This window comes from Miniopterus schreibersii (assembly GCF_964146895.1).
Source record: "Miniopterus schreibersii genome assembly, chromosome: 12".
NCBI lineage: Eukaryota > Metazoa > Chordata > Mammalia > Chiroptera > Miniopteridae > Miniopterus > Miniopterus schreibersii.
The window spans coordinates 63,838,541-63,860,199 of record NC_138112.1 but is presented as its reverse complement, the minus strand read 5'-3'; the positions used below and the strand labels follow the sequence as shown (position 1 = coordinate 63,860,199).

Below are 21,659 nucleotides of genomic sequence, written 5' to 3'. Positions count from 1 at the left end.
GGAAGCTAAGGGGGGCCGGGAGCTCTACCATTCACCCCCGCGGGGGGACAGGGCGGCACCAAGGCGAGCGCCGAAGGGTGGAGCCCACTTCGGGAGAAGGGCGGCTACGCACACACCTATACCAGTGGGAGTGAGAGCGCGATGGGGAGCGCAGGGCCAGCCTAGAGCCTCCCCTCCAAGGGGAGGACCCAAAGGAATACGTTTTGTTTAGGTTGCGCAAAGAGGTTTTAATTCGACATGGTAATAGAGTCCGTTCCGAGGAAATGTGGATTAATCGGGAAGCTAATTCTTAAGGTATACTGCTCCTGACACTTTCTGCCCGTCCCCCACCTCCGCTTCCTCCCCCCGCACACGGCTTGGAAGTGCCCGGCCGCCCGGGCTGGAAAGCCGGCTGCCGGCGGTGGAGCGTACCAACTCAGGGCTGGGGGGGACCTGAGGCCAGAAGCCGTGCGTATCACCTACGCCGGGGCGCTCCAGGGGAAGGGGCGTGAGCGGAGCCGCGGGGCCCGCTGGGAAATGGAGTCCGGTCGTCCTGAGGGGCGCAGCCCGCGCTGGGCTGCCTCCGCCTGGCCTCAGAGGACTTTTCTTCCTGCCCCGTAGTCTGGGAGCCGAAAGGAGGAATTGTTGGGCCCTCTTTTTAAGATGCCAACGAAAAAACTAAGGCATTGTGCGCGCTCCCACGGGAACACAGGTGCACTGCTGAGGCGCTAGTTGTGAAAATGCAGCACCCCGTCTCCCACAGAAAGACATGATCGCCCCCTCGCCCTGTCATGACCGCGGGCGGGAGCAGCAGCATCCGTCACCCTCACGGCGCGACGGGGCTAGAAAGGAGTCTGGCACCTGGGACTTGTCCCCCGCGGGGTCTGGAGGCGACCCTAAAGGGCGCGGGCCTGCCCCCGCTGCCGCCGCCCGGCCCGGCGCAGAACCCGTGTCTCTCGCTGTGTTCGTTTGGGTCTTGTGCGCACGGTACCGGGCCGGCCTACCCGGGCGGCGGCCCGAGCCGCAGAGTGACGGTGGAGAATGTCTCCAGGGGCCGGTGGGGAAAACAGGAAGTGGTGGAGGCAGGCTGGGCAGGCCTGCAGAGCCTTGTGCAAAGCGGCCCCAGGCTCATCCGTTTGGTCGGGTCAGTGCCCTGTTCAAGTGGAGCACAGTGAACCTCAGTGCCCAGCAGCCACAAAACTCCCAGCCCGTTGACGCTCCTTTAATGCCACGCGAGGGGCTCCTTGGCCCAGCCCCCAGGAATGCTGCCCTGCTCAGTCTGTTCCACCCCTAGGAGGCAGCCCCCAAAACAGGTTAGGGGGAGGACAGTCATTCGTGCACATCCCAGATCTCAGAGAGCAGCGGGGGAAGCTTTTTGTCCTGCAGGCGCAGCGCAAACACTTGCTCCGAGTGGACGCTGCTCAGTGTCCGGAGGCTCACCAGCTTCATTAGCATCCGTGGGAACATCAGGCGGTCCTGGGGAAGGAGAGGGACAAGTACAGACTGTGTCTCCCCCCAGGGAAGGGGGCAGGGTTAGGGCAGCTGTGGGAGGTGTAATCAGAGAGGGATTCTTAAGGGAAAGTAGGTGTGTCAGGGAATGAACCCTGTTGAGGAGAAAGGGCACCAGGGGAGACTCACATGGGGGTGGTGGATGGAGACGTAGGCATGCAGGGCCTCCACATATGTGTGTTGCAGCCTCTCTACCTGGAGCTGATCCTGCACGTTGGGCCGGTCTATAGTTCACCAACAGAGTTGAGGAGCAAGTCTGGCCGGGGTCAGTTCCATACCCCAAATCACAACCAAAAATAGGAACATGTCCCACCCAACCTCTCCCATCCCAAAGTAGCACAGCAAGGGCCTCCACCCCTACAAAGCCTGTCCTCTGGGGCCTGCAGCCCTCCTTGGTTCAAGTCCCCTGTTCATTTTCTCTCTTGCCCCTCCTCCGCACCTGCAGAAAAGATGCTGATGGCAATGAGCAAAGCAAACTCGGCGTCATTGAGCTGCAGCTCATTCATGGCTCTGGAGAACTCAAAGATGGGGTTGATGAACTCCACTTGCAGCCCTGGGGAGGAAGAAGGGAGGCTGGGCGTGTGGCATGAGCAGCAGGAACTTCTCTCCTCCAACTCCGCAACTACTAGGAACTCAGTAAGAAGTCTCCAGGGCTCTGCTCTGTAACCTTGGGCAACTTTCTTGACCTCCCTAAGCCTCATCTGTGAGATGGGAATCATATCTGAATTTATAAGACTGTTGTGATGATTAAATGATAAAGCATGCAGAGCACTTAGCACTGTGCCTGGAACATAGGAGGTGTTGAATTAAATGATTATAATAATTCTGTTATTCTTATTAAAATTCTTGAGGGCCCCATTACTAGAAATAGAGGCAACTCATTTTTCTTTATAAAGACTTTTTCACTGGCAATTGGCCTTACTTATTTAAATACTAGAGATACATTTCATGTTTCATATCCCAGGGAAACTTAGCAATGTGATTGAGGGTGTGGACTCTGGTGCCAGACTGCCTGGGTTTGAGTCCCGGCTCTACCATTTACTAGGCTATGTGACCTTGGGTAAGTTATTTAACCTCTCTGAGCCTTGGTTTTCCCATTTGTAAAATGGAGATAATAGCACCTACCATAATAAGTGGCATAATGGGTGCCATATGTGTGGCACATATGGTAACTACTATATAAGTGTTTGTTAAATAAATAATAAAAATTTAAAAATAGAACCAGTCTTCTTGATGAGGAGACTGAAGTTCAACAAACCACTACCAAACGTCAAGACATCTAAAAAGCATGTCTCCCATACAAACTGAGTCTCCTCACCCCACACCCTCGCCTCAGCCTTCTCAGATTTCTTTTAGCAACCATCTGCTAGCTTTTCCATTCGAGGTTTCTTGATTAGTCACTTCCTGTACTTTCACCCTGATGTTTATCAAGTGTGTGTTGATACATTTAATGGACGAGCCCCATTTTATAAAGTATTTGTTGGTGAGGTACTGAGCTTTGAATTGTGCTAAACAGCCCGTCTGTACAGAGGACAAGGAGGTTGTAGAGCTGGATTGTGCACCCTGGAAGGGCCACTGCGCACTGAATGAACGCCTCCTATGCCAAGAATGCACATCATTAGTCAGACGGAGGGCGCAGGAGACCCGACACAGGAGAGCCCCAATTCCTTCTCCTGGAGACCTCACTGACAAAATGACAAACGAAAGGCAAGATGATATCAAAACTGCTTATATAAATGAATCTATAAATAGGCACAGATTCAGACAACACAAGTCTGAAAGTGCTGAGGAAACACACACACAAGAACTGGGAAGGGTTCAGAAAGGAGGCTGTTCTGGAGGAGAAAGCCACGGTTAAAGGACAGGGACGATACGGCCTGGGGAAGGGTGGCTTGGTACAGAATGGGGGCAGGGCTGGGCTTTTTCGTCGTTGTTGTTGTTTCTTTTAATCCTCACCTGAGGATATTTTTCCCATTGCTTTTCAGAGGGAGTGGAAGGGGGAGAGAGAGAGAGAGAGAGAGAGAGAGAGAGAGAAACATTGATTGGTTGCCTCCCGCACTCAGCCTGACCGGGGCTGGGGATCGAGAGGGCTGGGCTTTTAAAGATGGAAAAAGTCATTAAATTGCCCATACATTCTGGCAGCACACAGAAGGCAAAAGGTGCGGACACAGCCCTGCCGTGCCCTGTAGTTAAGAGAGACCTTCCTAGGAAGATCACTGGGTAGCCTGTGTTGGGACAACAAGAGGCACATTAGCTGGCCTGAGTCACCAGACAGCAGAGAAGACTTTATGAGCTCTGCCCTGGAAACCGGGACCTCCCAACCCGAAGAATGTAGTCATAGCATCAGCCACATTTTACAGACCCACTCATTCAGTTGTTTGACTACTTGGTCTCCCTCAGCCTCAGCCTTCCATCCTTTCCTAACTCTGCTCCCATAACACAAACATTACCATCAGCTGAATATGAGGAAACCAACGCTGCTTAGCCTGCAAGCAAGCGTCAGATAGAGAGCAGCAATGGGAGCAAATTCTTGGAGAAAACACTCCAAGTACAGGATGGGGACAGAAGCATCCACTCTGACCTCAAAGCTGCCCCATCTAGGCATGTTCGCTACATACCAGCTCCTGTCCCGTGGCTCTTCAGAAAAAGCAAGTGAAGAAGAGTAGGGGGAAGTTAACCCACGTGATCCTTAAAGAGCACGTCTGAGAAAGAGTTGCTCGTTACTGACTACTAGAAGGCTTGATATGGCTGTTCTCAAGCCTTTTTCCCCAGCTGTAAAATCTTTTTTTGAAGCAAAACATTATGCAGAAGCATGACATATAATGCAGATTTAAATGGAACTTCTTGTTTGGCTCCACGTAAAGAAAGAATGAAGGACATCTCTGTGCTTCCTTGTTGCTTCTCTAAGGTGACACTTTTATGGAACCCTTCTTCTCTAAAGTGACACTTTTATGGAACCCTTCCTTGGAACACAGTTTGAGAACCAGTGGCCTAAAGCAACAGAGGACAGGAGAGTATTTGGAACAGTGGAGAGAGGCCTATCAGCATTCCAACTTCCTCTCTCGGAAAACCAGGTGAAGCCTTCCCTTTACAGCCACCCAAACCTTGGGCCTGTGGCTCTGGAGTCACTACAAGACAAAAAGAGCCTGACCATCCAATCCAGTCACTTTGTGATCTCAGTCCTCACCTGCTTTGGCAAAGTCTTCCCGGTTATAACTGAAATCCTTGAGGAAGGTGATACTTTCACTCCCAGGGTTGTACCTCCGAGATGTCTCCAGAAGCATCACCTGCACACAAGTAGCAGACCTCAAACAGGGACGCAGTGGGCTGGTCTTGGCATAGGGCACCTTCAATGGAAGGTCCCCGCTTCCCAGTGGTGGGTCTGGCTTCCCCACTGGCTGGCTGGAGGCCCTTCCCACGAGCAATCCCGCTCTGGTTCTCCCTGCGCCCCTCAGCCCTGCCAGCCACCTCAATCGCAGAGGTCTTCAGCAGGGCGATCTGGTCCTCCCGGCTGAGCTGCAGGAAGCCGGGCAGCTGTTTGGCAAAATCGACGATCTCCTGGACAGAGACGATGGCCAGCTCAGTGAAGTGGGCAAAGCGCTGCTGCCGGGCCTCCCAGCTCTGGGGATCTGGTGCCATGGGCCAAGGCTACCCAGAGGGAAAGGAGGGGAAAAACAAACGACTCTGAGTCAGACATCGAGAAGCCAGCTGGAACACTGGACACAGCCCCCTCTCCCCAGGTCCCTCAGGTACCGTCACTCGAAGCCGGTCAGAAAAGGAGCGTCTGTTACACTGTTGCTGGGCAGCCACCAGCTTCTCAATCATGCCCAGTTGCTCTGGGCTGAGCTGGGGCAGGATCTGGGGAGTTGATGCCCTTGGAGGCACAGATGTGGACTGAGCCTGTTCCTCCTCTTGCCGCTTCAGTTTCTTCAGTCGGATCTGTTCCTCCGACAGGACACCTACGGACGGACAGACGGACAGGCCAGACGTGAGGAGGGAAGAAAGGGGAGACAGGAAGCAAGGCTGGGCCAGAGGGGTAGTTTGAGGCTCCACAAAAGCAGAGATCACAGAGCAAAGGCAAGGAAGAGATTTTAATTCCTATTTAGGGACCATATAGGAAGGCCCTGTAGGCTCAGCTGCCTGTCTGCCCTCACACCCCGGCACCGGCCACATGTCACCTCTTTTCCACCAGTCCCATTCCTGTCCCCAGATACTCACACTCCTCCCGCATGCCAGCCTGGCGGCATTTGCGAAGACGACACTCCTGGCACTTGCGACGCATATAGGTGTCCATAGGGCAGTGGCCCCCGCTGTGGCAGATGTAGCGCGCCCCTTTGATGACACTGCGGCGGAAGAATCCCTTGCAGCCCTCACAGCTCAGCACGTTGTAGTGGAAGCCAGAGGCCTTGTCCCCACACACACTGCACAGCTCATTCCCCAGCATTTTGGGGGCTGGCCCCTTTTTCCGCTTTTGTGGACGGAGCTCTGGATATAGGGAAGCGCCTTAATGTTCTCCTCCAAGAAACAAGTATGATGCCCAGCTGGCCACTGCCTTGAGCATTCAGTGACCTTCATGCCCTGTTACCACACACTCTAGTCTCTTTATTACAAGAAAGTAGCTCTCATATGCCAAGTGCTATTTATTACGTCCCAGGTACTGTCTCAGCCCTTTATATGCATTGATCCTGAAGACAACTGTAAGAGATAGCTACTATTGTTATTTCCATTTTGTGACTAAGGAAACTGAGGCTCAGAAAGGCCTGATTTAGAGATAAAACTCACACTCAGCTCACTCAGGTCTAGTTGACACCAAAGCCTTGGTATACTTAAACATGATTTTATATGGTAAAGAGCCCCAAGATACCCCTTCTAGACCCAGGGAGCCCCTACATCCTACAAATCCAGCAGCTCCTCACCTGTGGACTCTGGAGGGGCCTCCATCCTGGGGAGCAAGGCTGTGGGATCTGCAGCCTCCAGCCCCAGCCCCGAAGTGCCCCCAGCTGATTGGGGCATGCTAGCTTCCTCCCTGAGGGTGCAGTTGCTGCCTCTCAGGGCCGGGCTGCTTGCATCTGGTGCATCTGGTTCCCACAGCTCCACTGCAGAATCTGAGCCAGGAAAGAGGCATGGGGGGAGGGGCTCAGGTCCTCCCCCTCCACTTCCCCAACATCCTGATTGGGAAACTGCAAACTTTTCCCACCCATAGAGGGCAGCAAAACACCAGCTCAGGCTTCAGGCCCTGGGGTTTGTGAGAGCTTGGAGGACTAGCTGCTTGCAATTCCTGCACCTCAGTTCTTTAAATGAGGATGTTAACCTTTGTCCCCTTGGGGGGCAGACATGCATCTATTTCAGAGATCAGACAGAAATCTTAAAAGCCAGAGCTGGATAAGCTGGGGACATGCCAACTCTCCCCAGCAGCAAGCCGGGATTGAGAAGGACCAGCAGGTGCCTGCAAGGGTCAGGCCCCAGAACCAGGGTAAAGGTAGTCTGGGCAGAAGGAGGCAAGGATGGCTCTAGACTGCTCTCCAGGGAAAGGCGGAAGGGAGGTAGTGAAGGGGTCCTGACTGAGGGGAGAGGGCCAGGGTAAAGAAGCTTACCAGGAGAAGTGTCAGGCACAGGGGCCTCCAGCCACAAGGACATCTCTTCCTGGAGCCCTGGACATTACCAAGGGACTGTCCTGCAGGAACAACCCAGGTTATATTCTTCCAGAACTGGTTCCTTCTTTATCAGCTAACATTTACTCAGTATATACACCAGCCTGTGCTAAGACTTTACATGCCTTCCTTATAGTGTCCTTTTCTTCTGCCCATTTTACAGATGAGAAAACTGAGTTTCAAAGAGATTAAGTAAATTGCCTTTGGCCACACAGTGAGTGGTAGAGTCAAGACTCCAGCTCTGGTCTCTCTGACTCCATAGTCTGAGCTCTCAGCCACCAGGCCACTTTTTCTCCCCAGGGCCCATCTCTTGGCCATCAGGAAATGTTTGGGCACATCTGCCCTGGTTCTATCAAAGCCCCTTCCCCCTCACTCCAGCACTGGGGACAGCCAAGTTTGGGCAGGATCAGGACAGAATGGAGGCTCCACCCAGTGAAATATGCTGCTTGTTAGATAACCTCACTCCTGCCACTTCCCAGGACCCCAGCACAAACCTGTTGCATCCAAGGCTTGCCCCAATTAACATATAGGACCTCCTCCCACACAGCCCCTCAGGAGTTATTCCAGGACCTAAATAGAATCCTGTTGCTGCCCAAGCTTCCATCACTGTCATCATCATCCCTCACTTCTCCCCAGAGAGACCCTTTTCTAAGTTCCATAGGACGCCCCCCACCACCACCACTAGACACCCATAGAGTCCTAGGCAAGTGCTGAGGAGCAGACCCACCGAATGCCAGGCCACCAGACTTCCTGGCTGGGGCAGTCTCTGGAGCCCCCTTGCTCAGAGAGGAGGACTGTGCAGTCCCTGTCCAGAGGCCTTGGTGGTGATTGAGAAGCTGGAGCTGAGCAAGATAGGGGCCAGAGCCCCAGGGAAGTAATATGGGGAAAGGCTGAGGGGAGGGACCACCAAGGGGTCAGGTCACACTGCTCTTTCTGGCCAGGCAGACTGGGAGTCAGAGCTGGAGCCGACTGACTGGAGCCCTGGCCTCCTCACCCTGCCACCCGCCCACCAGGCAGCTTCCCCACCACGCCGACTCCTCCCCAGCCAGCCACCCCCTCAGCCCAGCGCCACCCCTGCCCGCCTACCCCCAACCACAACAGTGGTATTTCCCTGCAAACCAGCCCAGTTCCACGTCTCCCCTTCTTCTGCTCACCCAGGCTTCTCTTACAGAAGGACTGCCTCCCAGGCACCCCCACCCCAATCCCGGCAGCCTCCAGAGTTGGTGTGCCCTCCCTTCCATAGACATTTCGTGGAGCAAAGGTCCCAGCACAGCCTGGAATTGCAACACAGAGCCCCAGCCTGCTTTCCCAGCCTCCCTCTCCTCCCCTGCCTCTGGGAAGGGGCCAAGAAGCTCTCCCCACCAGCCCCAGGCCTCAGCCAGGCTGACAGAACTCCAAGGGTAGAGAGGCAGGTGCTGGGCCTTTCTGGGAGTCTCTGAAAGGGGGTTCCCCATGAGGGCTACCGATAGGGGAGGAGGCCAGGAAAGAGGGGAGCAATGGCAGGCCTGGGATCTGGGTGAGGGTAGAGATGGCAAGTGACCCAATGCCAGCCCAGGGTGAACCTGGGAAGCTATGCAAGTCCCTCATCTGGGGAACAGTTCCATATGAAGTGATGACAGGCCCTGCCAAGCAGCTATTGAGACTATAGCCGCAGCCTTCGTGCCCTGTTGCCTGGAACGAGATCCATCCCTGAAGGTAGACACCAAGTTTTATTGATTTTTGTCTCCCCTTTCCCATGGATCAGGGCCTGGCAATAGAGTAGGCAACAGAGTAGGTACTGTGTTCCTGTTCATTAAGTGAATATGTAAATAAGAAAAAAACACGATCCCCTTCTATCCTACACTTGTCGGTTCTAGTCACTTTTATTTCAACATGTTGCTTTAGCTTTTGGGCTCTGCGCTCAGATTTTGGGTTCAAATCCTGGCTTTGCCTCTGCCTCTCATTAGCTGCATGATCTTGATTAAGCAAGTTACTTAATATCTCTGCACTTCTGTTTCCCTACCTTTAAAATTGGGAGAATAATAATGGTCTTTGCCACCTAAGGTTGTCATGAGAATTAAACAATATGTCATAGCACACTGCGAGGCCCATAGTAAGTGTTCAAGAGATGGTGGTAGTTGTAATTAAGTTTCTAATCCTTTCAGCTATGGGCCTTCCTGACACCTTGAATCTGTATACTGTTAACCTTCCAGTGCTTATTCCCAAATACAAACCCCTCACTATCTCTTTTGGTCCTTAGCGCAGCCCCAAGAAGGAGGGTAAGTAACACAAGCTCCATTTTACAGAGAACACTAAGCTCATGGGAGAGGCTTCCCGAAGACCACCCACAGTGGCCAAGCTGGGATCAGAATCCAGCTGTCCTCACTCCAGTCCCTGCACTCTTTCTTCCTCCTGTGTCAGAGTCCAGGACAGTCTTATCTTGCTGCTCAGGTCTGCTGGACCAGTGAAATGCTGAGATGGAAGAAGCCAGAGCTGGGGGGCTGCAGTGGGAGAGGCAGAGAACTCTGGGGATGCTTCAGTCCAGATGCAGGAGGGGAGGAGCTGAGGTTACTGCTGGCTGTTCACCCCCTGCCCCACTCCCAGCTTCCTGCTCACAGGCTCTTCCTGTTTTGCTGTGAACTCCAGTTCCCATGGGTCCCACATTAAAGCATAGGACAGGGGGCCAGGGCGGGCAGGCAGCCAGAGGGACCAAAACAGATGAACAGGGCACCAGGAAAGAAGACAGAGGGAACAGGAACAGGGAAAGAGTGGACGGGGACGGGGTGGGGTAGGGGGGAGAGCAGGCGGGGATAAGCACGGGGAAAGCAGAACTAGAACAGGAGCTTGGTGAAAGATGGGAGGAAGCACTGGGGGGGGGGGCAGGCGGGGGTTGGGGAGCACAGGCTTGAGATGACAGCAGGCTGGGTGCTGTTGCAAAATCTGCCCATGTACTCATTTTCCCATTTCAGAAAAGCCCCTCTTACATCCGCCATCTCCAAGTTCTGCCTCCAGCTTTTGCTCTTGTTCCCTCTCATCACAAGGTCATCCCCTCGATCGGCCCCCACCCTGGTCTGGGCATCTCTGAGTCATGAGCACAAGGCTCTCCATTCCTCTTGCATGTGTTCCCTCCCAGATTTTCACAAGGCGCCAGCTGTCCTGGGAAAGTAGAAACCAGGACTCAAGCTCCTGGGAAACTGGACTAGGTTCTGTCCTGGCACCCACATCACCCATCCAGCTCCTTCCTCTGCCTTTCACCATTCCCAGTAGCTCCAGCATAGGAGCACAGAGATGTCCCTGAAACACCTGCTTGCGAGGAACTCGGAATGGAACATTGGTCTAAGGCCTGATGATGTATCATCTGGCAGTGGGGAAAAGCCTCTCTCATCCACTCCTGATCCTCAACTCCCTAGTCTCCCCACAACCCAGGACCACACACAAGCCCTATCTGGAGCCTTCTGACCCAGGCCAGAACCAGTTGCTGAACATGCAGTTCAGGGCGCCATCTCCCCCATGCCAGGGAGTTAGCCTCAGCCTCAGCCTCAGCCTCATCTCAAGTAGAGGAGGAGGGAACATTGCCAGTGCTGTATGAAAAGAGCTACCCCTTCAGGTTACAGGGGTTCAGGAGCCCCCCACCTAGAGGAGATTGTAGAGAAAAATGGGGAAAGACCAAACCTGTTGGCAGTATCTCCAAAATGTTTCCAGAGACCAACCACTGGACTTCTCCCTGAGGCCAGGGCAAGCAGTCAGGTGATCAGCAGCTGGAATCACATGTCTCACTTTGCCAGCCCCACCCCCACAGCACAGTCCCACCAGCCCACAAGAGATATTAGATGCAAAGCCTCCCAGTCCCATGGGGCCTTTCCTGTGTTTCCTTGGCTCCTAGAGGGGGCACTATGGCTGGGAACACCTTCAGTGATCATCCAAGTCACATTTCTTACCCCCGAGAACCTCCCAAGTTTTCTCATTACAGCAAGGGGAACCTTGAAGCAAAATTAGCATTCACCAGTCCACAGTCCTGTGCACTACTGGGTAACTCCCCTGAAAGCACTCAAACTCCCATGAGGCAGGACACAACGTATGGTTTACAGGGATGGACTAGGGTTACTGCTTCTTGCTCTCTCCTTTACCATTCTGGAAAGGTGCAACATGTAGGAGCATCTTGCAGGTCCCTCAAATGAATTCTGCCCAACCTCCCAATCACTAGCTAGAGAAGAACCCAGGAATTCCTGCTTCCCAGACTGATGAGTTCAGAGATGATATAGAAGACAGAAGAAAAATAACACTTAGGCCCCACTAAATGGAGATAGTTACTAGCAAGGGGGTAAATATCAAATTTGGATATAGGTATGGCTGATTCGAAAGCTGAAATTCAAACAAAAAACCCTTTCTCACTCCACTGCACAAAACTACCTCCCCAGATAGCAAAAATGGTTAACTCACCTGGATTTAGGTTCACTTGTGCCAACACAGGATAGAGCAGTGGTTCCCAAACCTGGCCTCACTTTCAGAGATTCTGACTTATTTGGTCTGGGGTGGCCTATGTATCTACTCATCTACATTTGTGTGTGTGTGTGCATCTGTAGTTAGGAACCAAGGTGCGGGGACCACAGAATCACCCGGTACAAAATATGCAGAACCTAGGGGTCCAGAAACCAGGGCTCAGCTATTGACTCTACCATGTACTTGTGGTGTGACCCTCACTCTTCCTGGATTTGTTTCTCACTATAAAAGCTGGAATAATATCTGCTCCATCAATCCCTAACATGGGATACTTGCAGGCGCAAAGCATAGAGACATACTTGAACAAGTGAGAAGAAAAGCAAAAGATGAATTTGAGGGACTTTCATTCTACTTGACAAAATTTAGTGAGCCCAAGATTTACATTCTGAAGTCAAAATAGTCTGTCTAGTTTGCAAGGAGAGTAGAGGCACACTAAAAGAAAACACTCAAAAAACTCTAATACACAGTATCTTACCAGTTAGCCATGCCCATTCAACCTTACCAATGTGAAAGTTTCCTTTGTTAGAAATCTCTTTATTGAAGGTATTTTGGTGGAATACAGTTTAGCAATGTAGTTTGAGTAGCCTGTGAGAAACATCTATTATAAAGACTACTTAAGTGGGGATCAGAAAACTTGAGTTTCAATTCCTTCTCCTAAACTGTGTGATCTTGGACAAGTCATTTCCTTTCTAGGTTTGTTTTCTCATCTGTAAAGAGGACTAGGTTAGATCAGGGATTCAAAGATGCAGATTTATGAAGCCTCTGGGTGGTCTTTGTGAACCACTTGGGATTATATAAAAAATTCCACTTGTGTTTGTGTGTGTGGACATTTTTCTGGAGAGGGGACTAAAATTTCATCTGATTCATAAAGGAGCTTATAACTAAATAAGGTTAAGAACTACTTGGCTACCAGGACTTCAGCTCTCATATTCTATTCACTACTCTACAAGTCCAGAAGCAAAGGTTAGGTGCTGAGGTATATATAAATAATTGAATCTGGAGTCCTAGGGCAAGATCATGACCCTGCTTTCTCCCATATAGTTCTGACCAGGTTTTATTTCTGTGATGATCTGAAGTGATTTGTTTCTAGTGGGCATATTGAATCAAAGCATCCCAAGGGCCTATGATCTGACCTCCTAGAGCTGAGTCACTCCCACCTCAGTCACAAAGCCTTGAGACCAAATTGACTGCACCTGGACCCTAAAGGTGACTGCCAAGAGGGCCTCCAATTCTGTGAAAACACCACCTACTCCCACTTGGTAAGTTCCTTCTCCTTCCCCTTATAAATCTCCCCACTGGTCTGAAATTCCTCCCTTAGGGATTCGCTGCTTTGGTTTTGCAAAGTCTGAACACTGCAACCCAACTCCCTGGGGAAGAGGCAGGGCATTCTGATTCTAATTAACTAAAACTAGGAATGGTGGGAGCACAGGGAAATGACTGGAAGGGGAAGTGAGAGGGCCCCCGAGCTTTGCTCAGGGCCTCAGCAGTAGAATAGACTGGGACCAACCTCAAGGTCACAGGGAGTCCAAAGGGCTGTTTACACGGTGTGCCCTGCACCCCAAACAAGACCTCTTCCGGGGAACAGAACCTGGACCACGGCTCAAATTCCACCCGAAGGCAGGGGTGTGGAGAGGGGCGCCCTACATCACCCCTCGTCCCAATTCTGCGCCCGCTCCGGCTCTGCGGTCAGGCCTGGCAGCACCCGCCCGCGGGGGCGCTCGTTCTCCGGCCACAGTGCGGCCCAGGGCAGGCGCCACCTTGGCGCGGCGTCTCCGCCCGCCGAGGCAACCCGAGCTCAGGGCTCTCTTTACCAAGATCAGGTCTTCAAGCCCTTTCGGCCGCGCGAGGGAGCGCGACATGCCCACGCTCCTCCGCCGCGGCCGGACCGCGAGGATCCCGCAAGCATCCCTTCCCGGACTCCTTGTCCCACAGGCACTCCCTTCCCACCCCTCCTTTAGCAAGATGGTGGCGAGTGCACTTCCGGCGAGTGTCCTTTAGTGCGAGTCCGGGCGGCGGCGGCAGGTGCCGCCCGACGGGTTCCATCCTCTTTGCTGCATAGACTGTAACGGTGATGGCGGGAGGACAGTGTGGCTGGAGCCGGGCGGCTCTTCTCCAGCTCCTTCTTGGGGTGAACCTGATGGTGATGCCACCCGTCCAGGCCCGGACTCTGCGCTTCGTTAACTTGGTAATGAGAGATGGGGTCGCCGAAGGGCTCGCCAGCGCTAGGACACAGGCTTGCTGGTGGAGGGAGGGGCGGGGCTTGCGCTGGAGTTGGGGGGTCTGCAGGCGCAGGAGTTGGTTTAGGAGATGGCTCGCCTGCGGTTTTGCGGGCCCAGGTTCGGAATTGATGTGGAGCCGTGGGGTATTGAGGTGGGGGTGGGTAAGCTGTCAGGAGTTCTGTATCAGGGGATAGGTCGGGTAAGTCTGCCCTGGGACGGGGGTGTAGTGGAATGGTTAAGACATGCACCCCCTACAGGAGTCTTTGGTGATCTTTTTTCCAGTCCTCTCACCATCAGCCTTGCTTTTATTTCTTTTCCTTTCCCATCTGTACCTTTGGCTTTGCATATGGTCTCTGGGGTCATTGCTTAGCCATGTTAGGCTCTCTGGAACCTGGAAGAAGTTACTGACTTCTTAATTGGGATCTTTTGCAGTGGGTAGAGTTAAGGCTTTCCGGAGGGAGTGAGGCTTCCCTCCCCAACATGGGGCAGAGGTGGGCTCTGTGTCCCCATCAAGGAGACCCTTCTGACCCATAGGGAAACCATTTTCTTTCGTCAGCTGTACCGACATGGAGACCGATCGCCAGTGAAGACATATCCCAAGGACCCCTATCAGGAAGATGAATGGCCCCAGGGGTTTGGTCAGCTAACCAAGGTAGGTCAGAAGCCAGCCCTTCCTCAGTATGAGCTGTAGAATAAGTGATCTCTAAAGCAGGCTACAGAACTCGGGACTCAACAAACTGCCATGACCAGATTTCTTACCCTTACTTTCCCAAGATAATGCCATGCACAACTGGCTACTTACTAAATGACTTCTGGAATCCCTTTAATACACTCCTACTTCCAGCCAGGAGTAAACTTGAAAAGCAACAGTGCCTAAGCTCTGTGGAACTTGTGAGCCATGCCTAACCCTTGGGTTTGCCCACAGGAGGGGATGCTACAGCACTGGGAGCTAGGCCAGGCCCTGCGGCAGCGCTACCATGGCTTTCTCAACACCTCTTACCACCAGCAAGAGGTAAGGCCGGGAGCTCAAGATGTAAGGAGAATGGAATCTGCTGTCCTCACCCTCTGTCCTCAGGGAGCCTAAGGATGAGGCTGGGCACTCTGGCCTCTTTCCATGCATTTTTGGTTATAACTCCAGGACAAGACATCCAAGGGCTGTCTAGAACAAAACACTAGAGGCTGAGTTGCCTCTGCTTGGCTGGGAAGAGGCAAAACTTATCAAGCATTCAAGCTTGGACTTAAGGAGGGGTCTGGCAGAGTAGTGTCTGGCTCTGTGAAATAACTCAGGCTTTCCATTCAAGATACTTATTGACTATTTCCAATGGGCTAGTACTTTGCACATAATGGTGCACTGCACAGATAGGATCTCTGTCTTTGTGGAGCTTAGAATATAATGGGGGTGACAGATAAACCACGCTGACCAAGAGATAAAGGTAGCAGGGAAGACAGAGAGGGCATGTCAGGGAAGATTGGCAAGTGTTTTGGCACCTTGAAGCCCTCTCCCCACCCCAAGGATGGGGATAGGTGTTCCTCTGGTTACCACTCTCAGCCACGGCTGTCTCAGGAGTCTCTAGATGTTGTTATTGTTCCCTTGAGGGCCAGCTCTGTCCTGATCTTGCCCTTCCTCACAGCTTTCTCCTTTTTCCACAAGCAATTATCTCTGTTCCTTATTTCCTCTCCCTGGTCTCCAAGACAGTTTATAAAAGGGGGTGTGAATGGAGATAGTTTCTGCTCTCAAAGATCCTGGCCTAAATAGGGAGACAGGATAAAACTAGACAGACAGACCAGAAAGCCTTACTGACTAAGCACTTTGGACTGGGAGGGGCATTTGAACTAGACCGTTCCCACAGGAGCCATCCTCAGAGTAGTGACAGCTTGCCCCCAGCTGAGTGTTTGGGCCTTTGCTGGGAAGAGGAATGGGGAAGGCCAGAGAGGGTGCAAGGGCCAGATGCATGGTGGGATTACAATTTGTTGGGTAACCATCAAGAACAGGTTCTCCCCCTAGGGTCCCAATGAGGAGCCAAAGCTCCCCACCCCACCCCCACAGGAGAGAATCATGTTGTCATCTCTTCAGGTTTATGTGCGAAGCACTGACTTTGACCGTACTCTCATGAGTGCTGAAGCCAACCTGGCTGGACTTTTCCCTCCCAATGAGATGCAGCGCTTCAATCCAAACATCTCTTGGCAGCCTATTCCCGTCCACACTGTGCCCATCGCCGAGGACAGGGTAAGACTGGCCAGCCCTTCCCTGAAGGTAGTGAGGACAGCTCTGGCCGTGGGCCTGCTGACCACTGACTCCCTCTTTGCCTCTACTTCCCTCTTTTGGTCTACAGCTGCTGAAGTTCCCATTGGGCCCATGTCCCCGTTACGAGCAGCTACAGAACGAGACCCGGCAGACAAGAGAGTATCAGAATGAGAGTATTCAGAATGCAGTGAGTGGGGCTGAGGTGGAGGGCATCACACTGTCCTTTATCCCAGGGCAGGATTGATACCCTGATCCATTTTTTATAGCAATTTCTGGATATGGTGGCCAATGAGACGGGGCTCACGGACTTGACACTGGAGACCATTTGGAACGTGTATGACACACTTTTCTGTGAGGTGAGCCCGTTTAGAGTCCCCAGTGTGACCCTCTCCTCTTATACTCAGCAGGCCCCAGTGATCAGAACATGGAGAACACAATGCCTGCCTACCATTCCCACTGGGGAGATCCAGACAAGCCACCTGCTTCTTGTGAAACAAGGGAACTTCCCCCAGGGGTGAAAAAGAACCCCAGAGTGGGAAATAGTTTATTAATAGTCAGCAGTTCCTGCCCTTTCCACCCAGAACTCTGGTAGTATTTGACTCCATTCTGCTGAGTCACACTTTTTGTGCCTGAGCCTCCTTTCCTGTGCCCTGCAGCCTCAACACTGTCTGCCATGTCTCCTGGTTCCAGTCCCTCTGCCTCAGCTCTCCTCTCCTCTCCCTCCCCTCTCACACACACACAGGCACCTTCTCACTGGGGAAGAGAGATGCCCCGGGAGAGGCTCTGGCCTAGGCCAGGGAGCTAACCTGCCTGCTGCGATACGCAGAAAACACATGGGCTGGTCCTGCCACCCTGGGCCTCACCCCAAACCATGCAGCGTCTGAGCCAGCTAAAGGACTTCAGCTTCCGCTTCCTCTTCGGGATCTACAAGCAGGCAGAGAAGGCCCGGCTTCAGGGGGGTGAGTGACAAGAACAGCGTGTCACTCCCTTCCTACAGCATTAAAAATCTGACATCGAGGGCTTCTCACACACTTTTCCACCCAAAATGTTCTCTCCTCTTTCGAAATACTTTACATCCCCCTAGTCATGCCGTTAGTCACCAAAGTCTCCCTAATTCGTCAAATGCTTAGTATGCTTGTTACTATGATCAACCACAATCAGGTTCGCCTGCTTTTCTGCCATTCATATTAAGTTTCGCTCGTGTCCGAAGACCCTTCCTTCTTAAATGAATACTCAGCTCTGGAGAACCACTGGGGACCACTCTGAAGGAAGGCTGAGAGTAATGCATGTGCCAGCTTCCTGCTTTGAGCACCTAAGGGGGGGGAGCTGCTATCAGACCTTTCTGACATCTCACTGTTTTTCAGAGCCTACATATGGCAGAGGTCCCTCGGCCTGGAGCCACCACCTTGTGTGTTCTGAAGCAGTCTTACGTTTATATTTGTTCCAAATTGGAGGAATTGTTCAAACATGGGCAGGGCCTCAACAGCTTATGTTTATCTTGCTTCCCTCTGTAAATTTGAAAGTTGTCAGAGAGCAGGGCGTTCCTCTGTGGCTCCCAAGCACCTAAAGAGTTCTCTGTATCAGTGATCAGACCCCAGACTAGCAGAGGGTGACAGGACCACAGATAGATCTGTTCAGAAGACGGTGATGGCTGTAGCCACTGACACTGGGGACTCTTCTTCAGGAGTCCTGCTGGCTCAGATACGGAAGAACCTGACGCTGATGGCAACCTCTTCCCAACTCCCTAAGCTGCTAGTTTACTCTGCGGTAAGCTCCCACAGTCCCCAATGTGCTAATGTCAAACAAGAAGTTGGATTTCTTCTCTATTCAGTGCCTGGGGGTGTGGGGGAGCAGTGCTAATGGGGATCCCTTCTCCCTTACAGCATGATACCACCCTGGTTGCTCTGCAAATGGCATTGTCTGTCTACAATGGTAAACAAACCCCATACGCCTCCTGCCACATATTTGAACTGTACCAGGAAGACAATGGGTGAGTGGAGCTACCAGTCTGCCCTCTGGAGGGGCACTCGCATGGTGGCTATGGGCAGCCTAAGGACTCTGTTACAGGCCTGGTGGGTAGCTCCCACCTTGTCTCCCATCAACCCTCAGGAATTTCTCAGTGGAGATGTACTTTCGGAATGAGAGTAACAAGGCCCCCTGGCCGCTGAACCTGCCTGGCTGCCCTCACCGCTGCCCACTGCAGGACTTCCTGCACCTCACAGAGCCTGTTGTGCCCAAGGACTGGCAGCAGGAGTGCCAGCTGGCAAGTGGTCCTGCAGACACAGGTGAGCTGCTGCCTACCTGACTAGTCATGCCCCAGAACAACTTTAAATTTATATCCACAAGTCTAGAAGAGCTGTCACACTTCCAGCCATCTTATTGCATTTCCCTAGTTTACTATCCTACCCTAAAACCATTCCACCTTCTCCCTAATGATGCTGAGGGGATGCCCTCACTTCTTATAGCACCAAGAAAGTAAAAATCAGGAGAGAACTGTCCCATTTTCCCACCATGTCTTCCAGCTTCCTTCCTGGTGTAAGCTGCTACTTAAGGCTTCCTTTCTCCAATTGTCCTCTGAGCCCATCTCTTCTCAACTCCACAAGGACCTCTGATGTCTCAGTGTTTCCTCTCTGCTGGATCAGTCCCATCTCAAAAGCCTAATAAAAACCTCTCGGACCCCCATCTTTCTCCAGCTACCACTCTGTTTCTGTTCCCTGTTAGAGTGCAATCCTTCTGAGTTGCCTAGACTCTGGTTTCACTTCCTCACTGCCCATTCTCTCAGGCTCACCCAGGATAGTCTTGTGTCCCCTTTCACTCCATTAACTTTTGTTAAGGTCCAGTAACCTCCTCTTACCAGTGACCAGTTCTTAGCTTCTCTCACCTCTCAGCAACATTATATACCTGGTCATTCCTTCCTTAAACTGTCTTGCTTCTCTGAGTTTTCTCCTCACTTATAGGCACCTTCCTTACTGGCTTCTCCCCACTAAACAATGGATAGCCTAGGGTTCATCGTGGCCCTTTTCTCATCTCTGCCCACTCCCAAGGTGATCTCATCCAACCTCATGACTGTGTATACCATCTCCACACTAGGTTCTGTCTTTTGTGACTTGCAGATTCATGACCTCTTCTCTGAGCTAGACTAGCATATCCAGCCAGCTGCAGACTTGAGGTCTCTACATGGATGTGACATCTCAAAGTTGATATTGGAAACCAAATGCTCTTCCCCCTGAAATCTCTTCTTCCTCTAGGTTTCCCCATCTAAGTAAATGCCACATCAGTCACCTAGTTGCATAGTATAATCCTAGGATTTATCTCGAATACTCTTTCTTAGACCCCACAACCAGTCCACTTGGAGATCCTAGGACCTCAAACTTAAAAATGCATACCCTTACCTTTAATAGTACTAACTCACTGTCTGACTTCTCTTTGTTCATTGCATTTACTTCTAAAATGCAACATCAGCCTGTAAGGCCCACTTGGATTTGGCTCTGGCTTTCTGTAGGAGACAGTCAACAATTTTCCGCCCAGTCAGAACTAGCACTCCTGTGTCTATAGAGCTGTGTCTTTTGGATCTGCAGCTTTTCTCATTTGGGGGAAGGCAGCATTACTCTGTGGCTAGAAATCTAGGTAGTACAACTTTGTGGCTAAGAGCACAGATCTATGTCAGACCTTACGTTGACTCCTGCCTGCCTTCTTGTCGTCAGACTTTTGGCAGGTTGTTTAACCTCTTCCAGAACTTTCATTTTATCAATTACAATAAAAAGCCTACCCTGAAAAAACAAAACCAAAAAATATGCTCTTGCTCCCTAGTCCAATATACCACCATCTCTTGCCTGAACTGATAAGCTTCCTAATGTTCCTTCGTGTCCCTACCAGTCTCTCAGTGTAGCAGAGTTAATGTCTTTTAAAAAGTGGGTCAGTTCACATTACTACCCTTCTCAGAATCTTTCGGTGGCTTCCCCTCACATTTGGATTAAAATCCAGGTTCTTTACCACTTGGCCTGGTCTTCCACTTTCATCTCCTACCTGCACCTCACTTACTCTGCTCTAGTGATACTTTCTTTTTTTTAAATCCTCACCTGAGGGTATTTTTTTCTATTGCTTTTCAGAGAGTGGAAGGGAGAGAAACATTGATATGAGACACATTGATTGGTTGCCTCCCGCACACACTCGCCCTGACCAGGGTTGGGGACTGAACCTGCAACCAAGTTACATGCCCTTGGCTGGAACTGAACCCTGGACCCTTCAGTCCACGGGCAGATGCTCTAACCACAGAGCCAAACCGGCTAGGGCCAGTGATACTTTCTTGATGATGCTAGAACATGCCAGGCTATCCCCGCCTCAGGGCCTTTCGTACTTGCTTCCTGTCTGCTCTCCTCCCCAGCACAGGACCCTCTCCTCTCAGATCTCTGTATGTCTCACTGGCTCCAGGTCTCTGTGCAGATTATCCCCGGGGGTACCTCCCCTGACTGACTTCTCCATCCCTTCCCCCTTCCCTCGCTTTGCTTTATGGCATTTGTCACCAACTGCGGGGACCCTGAGTGTGGGAACAGCCCCTGGTGTGGGAGCGGGCACGCGCCTGCCGAGTGAGCTGACCGCCCTCTCCTGCCCGTGCCTAGAGGTGGTCGTGGCCTTGGCCGTGTGCGGCTCCATCCTCTTCCTTCTCGTGGTGCTGCTGCTGACCGTCCTCTTCCGGATGCAGGCCCAGCCTCCTGGCTACCGTCATGTTGCAGACGGGGAGGATCATGCCTGACAACCACTCGGCCCCCTTCCCTCTGCCTCCTAGGGGAGGTGGGCTCGGCCCTCACTCCTGACTGTTGCTGCTCCCCAGCCCACGGAACTGGAGACCCTGGGCTGGGCGTCCCTCTGATTACCCCAACCGAGATGAACAAGTGGGACTCAGCTGGCCCATGGCACCTGTCACTCAATGTTCATGTGCCCAATGTCTGCCAAGTACTGTGTTGGATATGGGCTCTCCCCAAATAGGATTTGCCTCCTCCATGCTCCCTAAGGACCTGAAATGTAGACAGATATCCAAGTTTCACTCCAGATCTGGGATAAAAAACACTGAAGGAGTTGGTGCTTCATCTGCTTTGCCCCCCACTTCAATCAAGACCTCTTTCTCTTCTAGCCCAGAGTCTTTGACAAATGGCTCAGAAGACACAGTCTTGCCTCTCAGTGCTTATTTTACTGGGGAAAACTGCATAACATTGGGGGCACAAATACTGGCCACCAAGGAACCAGATCACCCAACAGCCAGCCAATCAAGTTTCCCTTTGTCTAGCTGAAGCCACCATTAGAGTCAGACATAGTGCCTCAGGCATCCTGGTGACCCTGTAGCTTGAGCAGGTCAAAAGGGTGTTTGTATTTGGGAGGGAGTTGGGGGAGGTGGGAGGAGAATGAGTGGTGGTACAGTCATGAAACTGCTACCCCTCTCAGCTGGGTTGGGGTCTCCAGGGATGTGAGGTAAGTGCAGGTGGTAAGCTGGACTGCTGTTGACTGTGGCCCACAGTAGGGCTGAAGTAGCTTGAGAAAAATGAAAGTTTTGGACTCTTAGTGCTGTTTCTCTGCCTTTTC

General features: G+C 52.0%; 2 protein-coding genes across 7 annotated transcripts; one reads left to right on the top strand and one right to left on the bottom strand.

Annotated features, from left to right (window-relative positions):
• Positions 1-209: 209 nt before the first annotated feature.
• NR1H3 (nuclear receptor subfamily 1 group H member 3) lies at positions 210-13,557 on the bottom strand. Of its 5 annotated transcripts, none has more exons than XR_014000012.1 (10): positions 7,867-7,953; positions 7,083-7,162; positions 6,405-6,593; positions 5,707-5,973; positions 5,242-5,447; positions 4,957-5,136; positions 4,676-4,775; positions 1,928-2,041; positions 1,618-1,744; positions 210-1,455 (listed from the first exon to the last, which is right to left on the bottom strand). XR_014000012.1 is itself a non-coding variant. In XM_081154028.1 (10 exons), the coding sequence occupies exons 2-10, from the start codon at positions 7,123-7,125 to the stop codon at positions 1,309-1,311; spliced, it is 1,341 nt and encodes a 446-aa protein (XP_081010154.1). In that variant the 5' UTR covers positions 7,126-7,162; positions 13,430-13,557; the 3' UTR covers positions 210-1,308. The 5 variants fall into 5 exon arrangements, 4 of the variants coding, with proteins under 4 accessions (XP_081010154.1, XP_081010151.1, XP_081010153.1 ...); XM_081154028.1 differs by lacking the exon at positions 7,867-7,953 and adding an exon at positions 13,430-13,557 and having other exon boundaries at positions 1,618-1,712; XM_081154025.1 differs by lacking the exon at positions 7,867-7,953 and adding an exon at positions 10,791-10,847 and having other exon boundaries at positions 1,618-1,712.
• ACP2 (acid phosphatase 2, lysosomal) lies at positions 13,539-21,638 on the top strand. 2 transcript variants are annotated; one of them, XM_081154029.1, is made up of 11 exons: positions 13,539-13,803; positions 14,394-14,489; positions 14,763-14,849; positions 15,912-16,064; positions 16,171-16,269; positions 16,349-16,438; positions 16,909-17,041; positions 17,767-17,849; positions 17,966-18,072; positions 18,192-18,367; positions 20,702-21,638. In XM_081154029.1, exons 1-11 carry the CDS (start codon positions 13,690-13,692, stop codon positions 20,833-20,835), a joined length of 1,272 nt encoding a protein of 423 aa, XP_081010155.1. In that variant the 5' UTR covers positions 13,539-13,689; the 3' UTR covers positions 20,836-21,638. The 2 variants fall into 2 exon arrangements, with proteins under 2 accessions (XP_081010155.1, XP_081010156.1); XM_081154030.1 differs by lacking the exon at positions 20,702-21,638 and adding an exon at positions 18,605-18,773.
• Positions 21,639-21,659: the final 21 nt, after the last annotated feature.